The 16859-nt window shown below is 41.2% G+C and overlaps 1 protein-coding gene across 1 annotated transcript; it reads right to left on the bottom strand.

Annotated features, from left to right (window-relative positions):
• Window positions 1–545: 545 nt before the first annotated feature.
• Window positions 546–6409, bottom strand: LOC115458206 (olfactory receptor 13F1-like; the record flags this gene model as incomplete). The annotated part of the gene is made up of 3 exons (XM_030188067.1): window positions 5846–6409; window positions 754–1694; window positions 546–573 (listed from the first exon to the last, which is right to left on the bottom strand). Coding segments are annotated over exons 1-3 (1533 nt in total), but the record flags the coding sequence as incomplete, so codon positions are not given.
• Between the last annotated feature and the right edge of the window lie 10450 nt (window positions 6410–16859).

The raw sequence follows: 16859 nt of genomic DNA, 5'->3' as shown, positions 1-16859 counted from the left end.
TGCGGCACCATAGACAGCCATCAGGCATTGGCTGTCGACTCTTTAGCCGCTCCTCCTCTAACGTCGCTGTGCTCCTCCGGGGTCTTACTCCAGGATCAGTGATGTGGAGGCGAGAGGAGGAGCAGCTGCAGAGCCGACAGCCAATGTCTGATGGCTGTCTACAGTGCCGTGTTTCAGGAGAAGCAGCAGCGGCCGGAGAGTGTTACCAGTGGCAGCTGCGGGTGGCGAGGGGGTTGATGTGCTTCGGGGGGGGGGGGGGGGGGGTTGATGTGCCAGGGGGGCTTGGGTGATGCGCGGAGGGGGTGTGTCTGTGGCTCCTCGTGTTACAGAGCTAGGCTCCGTAGCCAGGCTGACGTCACTCACAGCTGATTCCGAGGCAGGGGGAGGAGTAGGGAAACATGTGGAGCAAGTTGCTCCGTGTGTTTTCCTACTCCTCCCCCTGCCTGGTAATCAGCTGTGAGTGACGTCAGCCTGGCTATAGAGCCTAGCTCAGCAACTCCAGGAGCCACGGACACAGGCATCTACTTTAGAATGTTGGAGGTGAGAATTATTATATAGGATGTCTGAAAATGAGTGCAATAGTACATCTAGCTGCGTTCATCATGATCAATGATTTAATAATAATAAATAAAGCAATAATACAAGGAATCTTTAACATTTGTTAACTTTATAGTAACAGAAAAAAATCAAGATTATTGATTCCTGGTGAAGTTTCAGATAGCAATGATACTATTTTGTTTTCATTCATATTGCTTTTTGAAGATGAAATTTTTCAGTGCATTTTTTACTTCCTTGTTTCTCATGCTATAAATTAAGGGGTTTAGCATAGGAATGAATACTGTGTAAAGAAGGGCAAACATTTTATCTTGATCTGGTGAAAACATTGAACTTGGTCTCATGTAGATACATATAATAGTGCCATAAAACAGAACAACAACAGTGAGGTGGGAGGAGCAGGTGGAAAAGGCCTTGCGTCTTCCTTCAGAAGAGGTGATTTTCAGTATGTTGGAAATAATAAAGGCATAGGATGAAAGGGTAAATAGAAAGGGGGTGATAGCCACAAAAACCCCTTCAGCAAGCAGTAGTATTTCAAAGTTGTGTGTATCACTGCATGAGAGTTTTACCAGTGCATTGGGGTCACAATAGAAATGGTTAATCTCATTAGAGCCACAAAAAGAGTAATGGGATATAAAATCTACTACAGAAATCATATCCACAAAACCAGTTATCCAGGAGGAAGCTGCAAGTAAAACGCAGTTCCTTTTGTTCATGAGGAGTGGGTAATGTAGAGGTTTACATATTGCTGCAAAACGATCATAAGCCATGGCTGTGAGAAGCCAGAATTCTGTGCTTACAGCAATAAGGAACAGGTAAAGCTGTGTCATACATAAAGAAAAGGAAATAAAGGTTTTCCCTTTGAAAAGGCTTTGGAGCATTGTAGAGACAGTGACTGTTGTGCTCCAAATATCTACAAAGGACAAGTTGCTGAGGAAGAAGTACATGGGTTTGTGGAGATGATGGTCAGAGAACATTAATATTAAGAACCCAACATTTCCCAGCATAGAGATAACATAGGCTGGTAAACTTATTACATAAATGAAGACATGCAGGTGAGACTGGTTAGAGAAGCCCAAAATGACGAATCCCGTAGCGGATGTCTTATTCTCTTTCTTTACGGTTTCCATGTTCGTGATCTGTTGGTATATTAAAAAAAAGAAAAATATTGGAAATGAATGAATAATATTTATTTTGCAATATATATGAGATCCCGATGATACAGAGGATATGGATATCAGACATTTAAGCAAAGAACTCATTCTCTTTTCATATATATGTTGATGATATTTTACTGCTCTATAAGGTTAGTAATCTTAATCCTGGATGTGCTGCCTGTTCATCTCTGTTTGCAATTGCCCAGTGGCTCATGGACCACTGCCTTGTGCTGAACCTTGACTATGGACCGCTAGATGACCGAGGAGTAAAAGGGGCGATTAGGGAAGAAAAAGCCGTAGCGGAGAGATTAAATTAATTCTTTGCTTCAGTCTTCACCGAGGAAGATTTGGGTGGGATACTGGTGCCGGAAATGGTATTCAAAGCTGATGAGTCAGAGAAACTTAATGAATTCTCTGTAAATCTGGAGGCTGTAATGGGGCAGTTCTACAAACTGAAGAGTAGTAAATCTCCTGGACCGGATGGTATTCTTCCCAGAGTACTGAAAGAACTGAAAAATGAGCTTGCAGAGCTATTGTTAGAAATATGTAATTTATCCTTAAAATCGAGCATGGTACCAGAAGATTGGAGGATGGCCAATGTAACGCCAATTTTTAAAAAAGGTTCCAGAGGAGATCTGGGAAATTATAGACCGGTGAGTCTGAAGTCGGTGCCGGGCAAAATGGTAGAGACTATTATTAAGAACAAAATTACAGAGCATATTCAAAAGCATGGATTAATGAGTCAAAGTCAACATGGATTTAGTGAAGGGAAATCTTGCCTCACCAATCTACTACATTTCTTTGAAGGGGTGAACAAACATGTGGATAAAGGTGAGCCGGTTGATATTGTATATCTGGATTTTCAGAAGGCGTTTGACAAAGTACCTCATGAAAGACTCCAGAGTCATGGGATAGGAGGTAGTGTTCTATTGTGGATTAAAGACTGGTTAAAAGAAAAGAGAGAGTAGGGTTAAATGGTCAGTATTCTCAATGGAGAAGGGTAGTTAGTGAGGTTCCCCAGGGGTCTGTGCTGGGACCGCTGCTTTTTAACATATTTATAAATGACCTAGAGATGGGAGTAACTAATGAGGTAATTAAATGTGCTGATGATACAAAGTTATTCAAAGTCGTTAAATCGTGGGATGATTGTGAAAAATTACAAGAGGAACTTACGAGACTGGGAGACTGGGTGTCTAAATGGCAGATGACGTTTAATGTGAGCAAGTGCAAAGTGATGCATGTGGGGAAAGAGGAACCCGAATTATAGCTATGTCATGCAAGGTTCCACGTTAGGAATCACAGACCAAGAAAGGGATCTAGGTGTCGTTGTTGATGATACATTGAAACCTTCTGCTCAGTGTGCTGCTGCGGCTAAGAAAGCAAATAGAATGTTAGGTATTATTAGGAAAGTAATGGAAAACAAAAATGAGGATGTTATAATGCCTTTGTATGGCTCCATGGTGCGACCGCACCTCGAATATTGTGTTCAATTATGGTCGTTGCATCTCAAAAAAGATATAGTGGAATTAGAAAAGGTGCAGAGAAGGGCAACAAAAATGATAAATGGAATGGGACAACTTCCCTATGAGGAAAGGCTAAAGCGGCTAGGGCTCTTCAGCTTGGAGAAAAGCGGCTGAGGGGAGATATGATAGAGGTATATAAAATAATGAGTAGAGTTGAATGGGTAGATGTGAAGCGTCTGTTCACGCTTTCCAAAAATACTAGGACTAGTGGGCATGCGATGAAGCTACAATGTAATAAATTTAAAACGAATCGGAGAAAATTTTTCTTCACTCGTGTAATTAAACTCTGGAATTCATTGCCAGAGAATGTGGTAAAGGAAAAGTCCATAGACCGTTATTAAATGGACTTGAGGAAAATCCACTATTTCTGGGATAAGCTGTATAAAATGTTTTGTACATTTTGGGGATCTTGCCAGGTATTTGTGACCTGGATTGTCCACTGTTGGAAACAGGATGCTGGGCTCGATGGAACTCTGCTCTTTCCCAGTATGGCTATAGTTATGTACTTATATAACTAATGTTAAATATTTAACTTTGGAATTTACTTCTTCGTTATTTTAAAACACTTTAATAACTATACATAAATATCTTAAATATAAAGTTACCACAATGTTTATTTTGTTTTTCTTAACACAGTTACCGCCCCTCCCAGTGTAAGAAAAAGAAACAAGAAAAAAACAACATCAGATAAGTTTACTTTTACCTACTAATATCCCCAGCATTTGTTTAACAATTTCAACTTCTTTTTATCTTTCTTCTTGTAATATGTTGCAAGAGTTTGAATCTTTGTGCGCATTCTTTTTATGTTCACAGGAATCTCTCAAAGAACCTCAACAGGTACTCGGGTAAGTATTTCATTATGTTCTGTCTTTATCCAGGTTAATTTAAACAGAGTTCTCTTTAAATATGTTATTTGGCTGTGTTGAAATCTTCTTTGAAATCAATTAAGACGAATTCTTTCTTGTGTGGGAGCCCATACAAAGAGACTCCAGCGATCGGTCTTCACAATGTCTTTCTTCCTCCTACACCTCACTTAAAATAAATAAATTGGAAGCAAAACCCTGTCTCCTTATAACTTTCAGTGAACTTTATCTTTCTCTAGTGACTTTTAATATTTTATTAACACATTTTTGGGCCTATGAACTAATAAAAACAAAATTAATCAAACGAATCCTTACTTCGAAGCCTAAACTTTACTGTTTTTGCCCTAATCTAGTAAGAGCTTTAGGAGAAACATGTACTATTTCAATGAAACTTCATGAACATCCCATTTACCATTTTATTTTTCAGACCTTCATTAAGTCACGTGAGTCAGCCTTTCTCATTTTTGAGTTATCAGAAATCCATTCTTCTCTCATAAATTCAATTTCATTCACTGCAATTGCTTTTCTTGCACAAGTGACAGGCCTTTTATGGCATTAAAACAGCACTGCCATCAAATCAATGTGAAGATTCTATTCCCGTCTAATCATTTAATCATACACAGGTAGCATGGAACGTCACCATTAGTACAGAGACTCAGTCTCACTTTCCATACATTAAAACTTACTTCAACTATTCTTTTAATGTTTTTTTTTCCAACAAGTTTTTTTTATAAGATATATTCTGTTTTTGTCACCTCACTCTCTCTAGTACAGTGACTCCCTCATATCAGAGTTATAACTGTACTATCTGGTAATGTTACTTCTTTTACAACAACTTAAAACCAATTTTTTTTTCACTTATTTATTTATTGATTTTTCATTACATTTATATCATAAACATAAATGGCATTACAAAAGTCAAATTTTCATAGACATATATCAGAAGAGGAAAAGAAAAGGAAAAAAACAATATATTATATTAGACCACAAATTATTGATCCAAGATATAGGTACATGTATAAGCACCAAAAATGAAGTGGTAACCCACCTCAATCTACCAAAATACAAATAAATCTTAATCAGGAAAGGGCAAGGACCCAAGTCAGGGCAGCCGATAAATACAATTCAAGTTAACGCCAGATTACTCCTTACTAGCTATAAATATTTTAAGTTTTCCAGGTTCGAAAAAAATATAATTAGTGGATTGTAAGGAAATATAACATTTACATGGAAACTTAAGATTAAAGGTCCCACCTAATTGTAGGACTGTTGCCTTTAATAGTAGAAAATCTTTCCTTTTTCTTTGTGTCTCTCGAGAGAGATCAGGAAAAACCTGAATTTTCGAACCCAGAAAAGGTGTGGAAATATGGCGAAAAAACAACCTAAAAATATTATTACGGTCCAGTTCCAGAGCAAAAGCTACCAGCAGTGTCGTCCTCTCTGTGATAACCTCCATTGAGTTTTCCAGGAACTGAGTTAAATTTAGCTGAGGAGATGGTATAGTCCCCTTTCCTGCCCCAGAGATGTAAAGAACTCGAGTCAAAGGAGGAAAAGCTTCTGAGGGAATCCCCAGAATTTCAATAAAATACTTTTTCAACATCTCTTTGGCTGGGATTAAAGGGGACTTAGGGAAATTCAAAAACCGAAGATTATTTCTCCTCTGCTGGTTCTCTATATATTCAATTTTTTTTCTTTGAGCATTATTATCTTTCATTATGGCTTGAATAAAGTTTTTATTGGAGTTTACCTCAGTTTCGATGGAGTCCACCCTAGATGTTTGCTCAGTCACCTTACCGGATATCTCAAACTGAGCCTGTGACAACTTCTCCAAAGAACCTGCTACCTGGAGTAGCGTGGCGTTTAGCCCTTGAATTACTTCCCAGATGGAGTCCATGGTGATAACCGCTGGTTTCACTATCTCCCGATTTCCCACAGAGGTTTCGTCCCGGTTCAGTACAGGCTGAGAGGCCTTCAGCTTCAAGCCTGCCTGCAATGGTGTTCCAATCGGAGACGAAGTAGCAATGGGGTCTCCACTGCCAACCGCAGGGGTCACACTTCCGGACACCACCATCGGCTGGTTCTCCGTCGCCAACAAGATTCCTCCGGGCCTCAGGGGGGTTATCCTCAGAGGGGGGCTCAATGTCACTCTCTCTGCACTAAGGTCCACGATCTCCGTTGGACCGCTCGAAGCACCGGCTTGAATCCTCTGAACAACTAGACCCGACTGCTCTAGCGTCGTCTGACGAGCGGCAGGGGGATTCGCCTGGCCCGTGGAGCAGGGTGTTCCAAGCTTCCCCTTTCTCTTACCCATTGTAAAATAGGTAAGTTTTCCGCTTGCAATTTCGCGAAGGGCAGCAGGAGCTAGTGTTCATGCGACCTTCCCAAACGCCATCTTGGATTCCTCCTTAAAACCAATTTTTATCTCTTTCAATCCCAAGCACACAATCAGACAGCACTACCTCTCATATCAAACGCTTCAGCTCTTCTTTTAAAAAGACTGATTTTCTTTGAAAGAAACAAAACCAGTATTCCCTCACCCAAACCAGAATCGGGCAAATACTCCTTTAACTTTTGATACAGCACAGCTATTTTATCTCAAAACTCTACTCCCCTTTTTAAACTATGTTAATTAGTGCCAAACTTAATCACTTACATTTCTGAGTAACATAACCAGTATAGTAACAGAGTTTCTCCTACTTCCCCTTTTAAACTATTTTGAAAACCACCTCTATTAACTTACTTTCTCTCTCTGAAGCACAATCAATATACCAGTCACCTCCTCTCTCACACAAACAGACAGAAATCCTCTCTTTGTCACTGAATCCAAAGTTACATATTCTTCACAGCAGTGGCGTAGGAAGGGGGGAGCGGTGGGGCGGTCCGCTCTGGGTGCACGCCGCTGGGGGGGGGGGTGTCGTCTCCGTTGGTTCCTTGCTCCCTCTGCCCCGGAACAGGTTACTTCCTGTTCCGGGGCAGAGAGAGCAAGGAACCAATGGAGCCGACGCAGCTCCCAGCGACGTGGACTCGGGGGCGGATCGGCCCTCCCGCCCGCCCCTTGCTTCTAAACTAAGTAAGAATGCGCTCCAGGGGGAGGGGGCGCGCTGGAGGGGGCGTGCTGGAGGGGGGGGCGCGCCGAGGGGGGGCGCCATGCTGCACCCGGGGGGGGGGGGGGGTGCGCAGCTGCGACCCGCCCCGGGTGTCAGCCGCCCTCTCTACGGCACTGCATCACAGACACCTTATACTTAATTAAAACATTTTTTAGCCTGGCTTTTAACTTCTCGATCATGAACACTCAGCTCAGCACATCCTTTCACTCCAACAGACAGAGAGCCTCTCTGTAACTGTCAGCAAGGCTGTTGCTAAAGCCAACAGAAGCTCAGCTCTCAGCAAATTCCAAGGACCTGCGCTGCTGGCCACAACGGAACTCTGGGACAACTCAGGTAATTTTATTTATTTATTAAAAATTCCATTATAACCCCTTAGGGTTACATTAGGGCACAGTTATTAGTGCTAATTGGCTCGCTAATCAATGAAGTTGCATGGGGAAATTAGGCACGTGCCTAAATTTGCGCACGCAATTTAAAGTGCTATTTCAGAAGTAGCGCAGGTCCATAAATGTGTCTGGTCAAGATACATACAAAATACTTTATGAATCATTGAAACAGTTGTTAAGAAATACACAAAGACCTTAGACAAAGTGATATTTGCAACTGCTTTTGATGGACTATTTTCATAAGTACATAAGTACTGCCATACTGGGAAAGACCAAAGGTCCATCGAGCCCAGCATCCTGTTTCCAACAGTGGCCAATCCAGGTCACAAATGCCCGGCAAGATCCCAAAAATGTACAAAACATTTTATACTGCTTATCCCAGAAATAGTGCATTTCCCCCTAGTCCATTTAATAACGGTCTATGGACTTTTCCTTTAGGAAGCCATCCAAACCTTTTTAAAACTCCGCTAAGCTAACCGTCTTTACCACATTCTCTGGCAACGAATTCTAGAGTTTAATTACACATTGAGTGAAGAAAAATTTTCTCTGATTTGTTTTAAATTTACTACATTGTAGCTTCATTGCATGCCCCCTAGTCCTAGTATTTTTGGAAAGCGTGAACAGACGCTTCACATCTACCCGTTCAACTCCACTCATTATTTTATAGACCTCTATCATATCTCCTCTCAGCCGCCTTTTCTCCAAGCTGAAGAGCTCTAGCCGCTTTAGCCTTTCCTCATAGAGAAGTCGTCCCATCCCCTTTATCATTTTTGTCACTTTTCTCTGCACCTTTTCTAATTCCTCTATATCTTTTTTGAGATGCGGCGACCAGAATTGGTGCCAAAGCCTCAATCTGAACCTAATGCTGCTTTGCAGTTCAGTGATCCAGTCTACATGAGAAATAATCCATCAGTCCTGATCAGACACCAAAGTACCCTCTCTCTTCTCTCTCACACAGGGTTTCCATGATAAAGAAGCCCTGTGAGAGGAGAAGGCAAAGCATCCCCTGAATTGGGAAGACACTATGTTGTATTTTGCTATCAATATTGTTGTTTTACTTGGGGACTGGTTTACTGAACTGCAGAGTAGTAAATCAGAAAAGGATGTTGAGATAAGATCGGACTTTGGCAGAGGTGTTTAGAACATTCCCCTCTTCTCCCCACCAATTGCCTATGAGTTTCCAGTAATCAGATTAATTTTTCATTTAAACAATTGATAGAAATCCAATGGAATTAACTGGACTGATATACTCATATCACCCCTCTCCTCAAGTCACTTCACTGGCTTCCGATCAGGTACCGCATACAGTTCAAGCTTCTCCTACTAACCTACAAATGCACTCGATCTGCAGCCCCTCCTTACCTCTCTACCCTCATCTCCCCTTACGTTCCTACCTGTAACCTCCGCTCTCAAGACAAATCCCTCCTCTCAGTACCCTTCTCCACCACCGCCAACTCCAGGCTCCGCCCTTTCTGCCTCGTCTCACCCCATCCTTGGAATAAACTCCCTGAGCCCATACGCCAGGCCCCCCCCCTGCCCATCTTCAAATCCTTGCTCAAAGCCCACCTCTTCAATGTTGCCTTCGGCACCTAACCACTACACCTCTATTCAGGAAATGTTGACTGCCCCAACTTGACATTTCGTCCTTTAGATTGTAAGCTCCTTCGAGCAGGGACTGTCTTTCTTTGTTAAACTGTACAGCGCTGTGTAACCCTAGTAGCGCTCTAGAAATGTTAAGTAGTATTAGTAGGAGAACAGTATTTAGCCAATTATCCACCGCATAAAGAAAAGTGGTTAATTTATCCATTTGTCATCATTCCAATTTTTGTTTAGGTAGTACTGCTGAATATGCAGTCATAAACTTAAATGGGTAAGTTATCTATTACCCTAGTACCACTATTAAGGGATCTTTAAACAAATGGATAGCTTGACCCAATAGAGGTGGAAAATCCCTGCTATCTTGTTAACCTGAAGCCCCCTATGGATCGCGTCTTATTCCACTCTCTTCCAAAAAGGTCACCTTCAATTGGATGCCAATTTGTTCAGGTAAAAAACTGATTATTTAACCAAAAAAAGGTTGTATGGGGTTAACTCAGAATTTAACATTCTAAATATAATCCAGTATGATGAATTATGCCACATGGAGTACTAGAATTTAATTTTTCTGCTAGGATTATGTTTCTTATACAGGCTGGAGCAGGAGATTCTGATAAGGTGATATTCCCAGTCAACTGTGTGGGGAAAGAAGTTATCTCAATCATTATGCAATGGTGATACATTGTTTCCAGACTAAAGGCCTGCTTTTGCATACCTCAGCAAGGCTGTTGCTAAAGCCAACAGAAGCTCAGCTCTCAGCAAATTCCAAGGACCTGCGCTGCTGGCCACAACGGAACTCTGGGACAACTCAGGTAATTTTATTTATTTATTAAAAATTCCATTATAACTCCTTAGGGTTACATTAGGGCACAGTTATTAGTGCTAATTGGCTCGCTAATCAATGAAGTTGCATGGGGAAATTAGGCACGTGCCTAAATTTGCGCACGCAATTTAAAGTGCTATTTCAGAAGTAGCGCAGGTCCATAAATGTGTCTGGTCAAGATACATACAAAATACTTTATGAATCATTGAAACAATTGACCCAATAGAGGTGGAAAATCCCTGCTATCTTGTTAACCTGAAGCCCCCTATGGATCGCGTCTTATTCCACTCTCTTCCAAAAAGGTCACCTTCAATTGGATGCCAATTTGTTCAGGTAAAAAACTGATTATTTAACCCAAAAAATGTTTTATGGGGTTAACTCAGAATTTAACATTCTAAATATAATCCAGTATGATGAATTATGCCACATGGAGTACTAGAATTTAATTTTTCTGCTAGGATTATGTTTCTTATACAGGCTGGAGCAGGAGATTCTGATAAGGTGATATTCCCAGTCAACTGTGTGGGGAAAGAAGTTATCCCAATCATTATGCAATGGTGATACATTGTTTCCAGACTAAAGGCCTGCTTTTGCATAACTCAGCATCTGAGACATGTTAACTCCATGGCTGTCAAACTGTTATCTAATTTTGGCATATTCGATCATGCTACCTCACATAATACAAACAAATATTTCTCTGATCCCGAAGGCCTTATAATGTAAGGACCTCTTTTTTCAAGCCATTCTTGTGCAGCAATACCATTGGAGCCCATTCAAATTGAATGGGCTTTGTTGGAAATTACAGATTTGGGATCCACTAGCACAGCTTAATAAAAGAGGCCCTTTGTACCTGAACCAATGAAGGGCTAAGAAACTTGCTACAGATCAAAAGGAACGGCAGCAGGATTTGAACTCTTATTTCCTTGGTTCTCAGCCTCCTGGTCTATCTACTAGCCTCTACGTGAATACAGTATTAACTTAATGGGGCTGCAAATCAGTCAGGATACTTACAATTTGAACAGTATGTTAGCTGAATGAACTGGACTTCCATTCTCATTTTCCTCTCTTAAAAGTAAGCAATTTTTCACTGGAAATCTCACTCAAGATCATCAGTTCAGATTCCTATTTTGGCTCAACTCACATCGTTGGGCAGTAGTTACTCATGAGCTGTAAGTGTTCTTCAGATCAAAGCTGTACCAATGCTGTGAAAAGTTCTGTGGATGGTCTGGTTTCTGAAATCAGCAGAAATCTTCTAGATTTCATTGTCTGATGAGTTAGAAAAACCTGAGAAAAATGATGTCAGGTATCTATCGAATTATACATTGATATTAATGCATGTTGAAATGACTCCGTTAAGCAGATCGTAACTGGAAAGGATGACTCTTGTGAGATGAAGATGGGTAGAAAGAATCACATTTCAAGAGCCATGGTCCAGATGGATACATTTGTGATCTATTTTACCATCCGGTACCAGAATTTTAATCACTCATTTTGACTTCTATTTTGTATTGCGGCAGAGAGCAAAGTACTTTTATATAGGGGAAATGCATTTTTTTATTTTGGTAAAAGATGTTTTTGAAATCATAGTCTTAGATTTGATCGCAAGGGTAGATTCAACATGAAGAAATATAAACCCTTGCATTTCATACTCATTGAAAACTGTAATGATTTGTAATTCACCCAATACTTCTGATTTGAGATAAACATGCTTATAAATACACCCTCACTTTATATTCTATGTGATTTCTGCTTTCTATAGGGGTCTGTATATGTAATGTCACAAAACATAGTTTTCTATCATTCAGAAATAGATACATATTCATACTTACATGTTGAAGTGATCTCCTATCTATAATGCATTCTCCACTCACCACCAATAAGACAAGAATGATAGTTAATTCCATCTTAGCATTCTCAGCCTAAGAGCTGTGAAGTTAAATGAAATCCATATATGTAGTTTAGGAAGAAAAATTATGCAAACAAAAAAAATGATTGGACTTACATTATTCAATTGCAGCACAGTTGATTCTTCCTAAAAACTGTACAGATTTTGAATCATTCAGGTAATAAAGAAGGTCAAAGCTTCTGGGACATGAAGGTTTGGGAATGAAGGTCATCACAGACACAGGAATTCAAACAGGAACACTTTCAAGTTTTGCTTAAGTTTGTCTTGTTTGTTTTTCTTGTTAATGAGAATAGTTAGTTCTAAAAGGTTTTTATGACTATTTGCCTTTGATCTGGTGAAAGTTGAAGACGGTATGAGCTTGATTTTCTAACAGTGTCTATTGTAAGAAGTTTAAAATGACAATTATTAAGCCTATTTTATAAATACAAATAGGTTTGCAGAACCAGTCCCCAATGGATCCAATTCTATATATGAAGCCTAGAATCTAGGTGCGTTTGATAGAGATGCCTAGGTGTATTATATAAGACGCGCCTAAATTCAGACATGGAATATATTATACACCTGGGCCATGAAAAACTGGTGTAAATGCCCACGCCTTAATCTACGTGCACTGGCACAAATTCTGTAACAGTGTGTGTAGATGTGATTGATAGGCCCAGTATGCCCACAGTCCACCTATGACCATACCCCCTTTTGGGCTGAACACATTATAATTTACACATGCCACTTTACAAGATATGCCTAGCAAAGAGAACGCGTAAATTCAAATTATGGCCTATTAGTTTTGATAATTGGTCATTAATGACCAATTACGAACACTAAGTGGAGTGTTAACCAATCGAGGCACATGTGTAGATTAGGCGTACACACTAATCTACACACGCGCCTATATCTAACATATATAGAATCCCAGGGATAGTGCATGAACGATGATACAATCATTTACCCTGGTCTGAAAAAGTTGTGCAAATTTTATGTATTTACCCATATATTTTATAACAGAAAGTGAGTGTATATCTTGGTATGAATAACAAAGTACAATTAAAAAGTAAAAAGTGTGGGAAAAGACCTCAAAGTAGTGACCTTCAGCACCAAAACTGAAGTAACTAGATCATACTGGTCACAATTCTTCTCTATAATCATAGGTCAAAAAACCCCAACCAACCTGATTGGTTGTGCAAATCTTGCAATTCTTTTTGGTTTTTCTTATTGCATTGTGTGAATACCAATGTTGGTTGGGGGGTTTTGACCGATGATTTAAGAGAAGAATTGTGACCAGTACGCTCTAGTTACTTTAGTTTTGGAGCTGAAGGTCACTACTTTCTGAGGTCTTTCCCCCCGCTTTTTACTTTTTAATTGTATGTTGTTATTCATACCAAGATATACGTTCGCTTTTTGTTATATTGTCTAGGTTGACATGGTCTGGCATTGAATATATGGAGCTAATTCTTCTCGCAGTAATCAGCATTTTAAAAGGTGTTTATCTCCAGTGGAGACTCTATCTGTAAACCTCAGTCTGTTTGTTTCCTGGGTCCTCCTTATGGACAAGATGCATCACACCTTTTCAAAAACACCCTCTCTCCCATGCTCACCAGACAAATTTATCCAAGTAAGAAGGATTGTGGTAAGGACATTTCAGACACATGGAAGGACATAATCAAACAGGGACGACCATCTCTAAGGGCGTCCATCTCTAAGGGCGTCCATCTCTAAGGACGTTCCAGTGAAGGGGCGGGGAAACCTGTATTATCGAAACAAGATGGACGTCCATTTTTGTTTCGATAATACAGTCAGGGACGCCCAAATCTCAACATTTAGGTCGACCTTAGAGATGGTCGACCTAAATTTTAGATGGTCGACCTTAGAGATGGTCGTCCCCGGTTTTCAGCCATAATGGAAACCGAGGACGCCCATCTCAGAAATGACCGAATCCAAGCCATTTGGTCGTGGGAGGAGCCAGCATTCGTAGTGCACTGGTCCTCCTCACATGCGTAATTTGATAATCTTTTCCGTGATCCTCTTGTTGTGTTCTTTTGTATTTCTTGAACAAAGCCTCTTTTGCTCTTATTTTTTCAGCTACTTCTTTGGAGAACCACATAGGCTTCCTTCTTCTCTTGTTTTTGTTTACTTGCCTCACAAAAAGATCAATCACTGTATTTACAGCAGCCTTTAGCTTGGACCATTGCTTTTCCACTTCTCCTATGCCTTCTCACGCCAACAGCTTCTTCTTCAAGTATTCCTCCATTTTATCAAAATCAGTATGGCTGAAATCCAGTACTTTGAGTTTTCTGCATCCGCACTCCGCCTTCTTCCTTATATCAAACCATACAGTTTTTATGATCACAATTACATAGGTGGGCACCCAACCGGATATCGGAAACACTACCTCCATTAGTGAGCACTAGATCCAGCATTGACCCTTCCCTCGTGGGTTCCGTCACCATTTGTCTCAGCAATGCACTTTGACAGGCAATCACAATCTTTCCGATTCTGCAGACGGGACATTCCAATCCACATCAGACAAATTGAAATCTCCCAACAGTAGCACCTCCCCTTTCATATCAATCTTTTGAATATCTTCTATCATATCCTTGTCTAACTTCTCCGTTTGCACAGGAGGTCTGTAGATAACCCACGTGTAGGTAAGGGTTCCGTCTTCTCTTTCCAGGACGATCCATAAAGCTTCTTCTTTTCCCCAGGTTCCCCGCATTTCAGCCAGTCTGATATTATCTTTCACATACAGAGCCACTCCTCCACCTCTTTGGCCCTTTCTATCATTCCTAAAAGGATTATAGCCTGGTATGGTCACATCCCATTCATGAGAATCGTTGAACCACGTCTCCGTAATAGCAACAATATCCAAGTTTTCTTCAAACACCAGGGCTTGCAAAACAGAGGAATTCAATAAGTGGCTTGAGTCTTGGTGTAAAGAAGAAGGTCTTAGATACGTGGAGGGACATAATCGAATGGGGCGCCCAAGTTTTCCTGAGAGCGTCCTCGCAGGACGTGCCCGCAAAGGGGCTTGGAAACCCGTATTATCGAAACAAGATGGGCGTCCATCTTTCGTTTCGATAATACGGTTGGGAACGCCCAAATCTCAACATTTAGGTCAACCTTAGAGATGGTCGTCCCTGGTTTTCGACGATAATAGAAACCAAGGACGCCCATCTCAGAAACGACCAAATCCAAGCCATTTGGTCATGGGAAGAGCCAGCATTTGTACTGCACTGATCCCCCTCACCTGCCGGGCACCCTAGGGGGCACTGCAGTGGACTTCACAAATTGCTCCCAGGTGCATAGCTCCCTTGACTTGTGTGCTGAGCCCCCCAAAACTCCCTCAAAACCCACTCCCCACAACTGTACAACACTACCATAGCCATAAGGGGTGAAGGGGGGCACCTACATGTGGGTGCAGTGGGTTCCTGGTGGGTTTTGAAGGGCTCACATTTACCACCACAAGTGTAACAGGTAGGGGGGTGGGCCTTGGTCCACCTGCTTGAAGTGCACTGCAGTACCCACTAAAACTGCTCCAAGGACCTGCATACTGCTGTCATGGAGCTGGGTATGACATTTGAGGCTGGCATAGAGCTGGGAAAAATATTTTTTAAAGTTTTTTAGGGTAGGAGGGGGTTAGCAACCACTGGGGGAGTAAGGAGAGGTGATCCCCGATTCCCTCCGCTGGTCATCTGGTCAGTTCGGGCACATTTTGAGGCTTGGTCGCAAGTAAAAATGGACCAAGTAAAGTCGACCAAGTGTTCGTCAGGGACGCCCTTCTTTTTTCCATTATTGGCTGAGGACGCCCATGTGATAAGCATGCCCCAGTACCGCCTTCGCTACGCTTCCGACATGCTCCTGGGAACTTTGGTCCTCCCTGTGAGGAAAAGCAGTTGGGGATGCCCAAAATCAGCTTTCGATTATGCCGATTTGGTCGACCCTGGGAGAAGGATGCCCATCTTCCGATTTGTGTTGAAAGATGGGCATCCTTCTCTTTCAAAAATAAGCCTGATAGGAGAATGGGCTAATATGTGGAAAAATAACAGGCTATACTGTAATGATGGGCTACATCTTTCTGTGGGAAGAAATTCACACAGTATGTTTCTAGACATTTAAACTAGATGTTGGGGGTGACAAAAGGAAACAGGGGATTTTGGAAAGTCACCCCCAGAATAAACATGATGGCAGAGGGAAAGGTCATGTAAATATAGAAAACCACCCAAACTCACTAAGCACATGGAAAGTTATGTGCACAAATGCTCGTAGTCTAAGTAAAAAGGTTCAAGTCTTGAACCTTCTTCTTTACACCAAGACTCAAGCCACTTATTGAATTCCTCTGTTTTGCGTAGTCTTTCTTCTCCCCTCCGCCACTTAGGAATTACTTCAGAAAAAGCCACAGTCCGAACCAAAGATTTCAGTCCCTCCCGAAGCTTCTGGAATGCTCTCTGTGCTGTAAACTTGCTATTGTTGGCCAGGTCATTTGTCCCCAGGTGAATTACAACATCAGCATTTGAAGTGTGTTCTCTTCTCGGACCACTTTCAGTATTTGGTCTGTACATCTTGTAGCTGAAGATCCTGGAAGACATTTCACTACTATTTGAAACCCCTGAACTGTGTTCCTAAGTTAATGCCTCTGATAATGCAGTCTGAGCAGTAATAATTTTCTGCTTTTCACAATTCTGTCATTATTTGGGGGATGTTTCTGGGGTTGTGCTACTTTCATTGCCTCTGGTTTTACCACAGTACTTCTTTTTTCACCATCATAATGATGCAACTCTGCAAAAGAATTTGACAGGGGCAAAGCTTGGAAGGGCGAGTGTTTCTGTGTCACAGATCTTAGTCTACCAGAGCCTACTGTGACCCATCTATTCCTCTGATGTTTCATTCTCTGAGGCAGTGGTGGTGGTAAATTAGCTGGGAAATGAGTAATCCTGGACACTTTTTAATTG

The sequence above is a fragment of the Microcaecilia unicolor genome, chromosome 14, assembly GCF_901765095.1.
Source record: "Microcaecilia unicolor chromosome 14, aMicUni1.1, whole genome shotgun sequence".
NCBI lineage: Eukaryota > Metazoa > Chordata > Amphibia > Gymnophiona > Siphonopidae > Microcaecilia > Microcaecilia unicolor.
The sequence above is the reverse complement of the archived record's forward strand: the minus strand, read 5'-3'. Positions and strand labels throughout refer to the sequence as shown.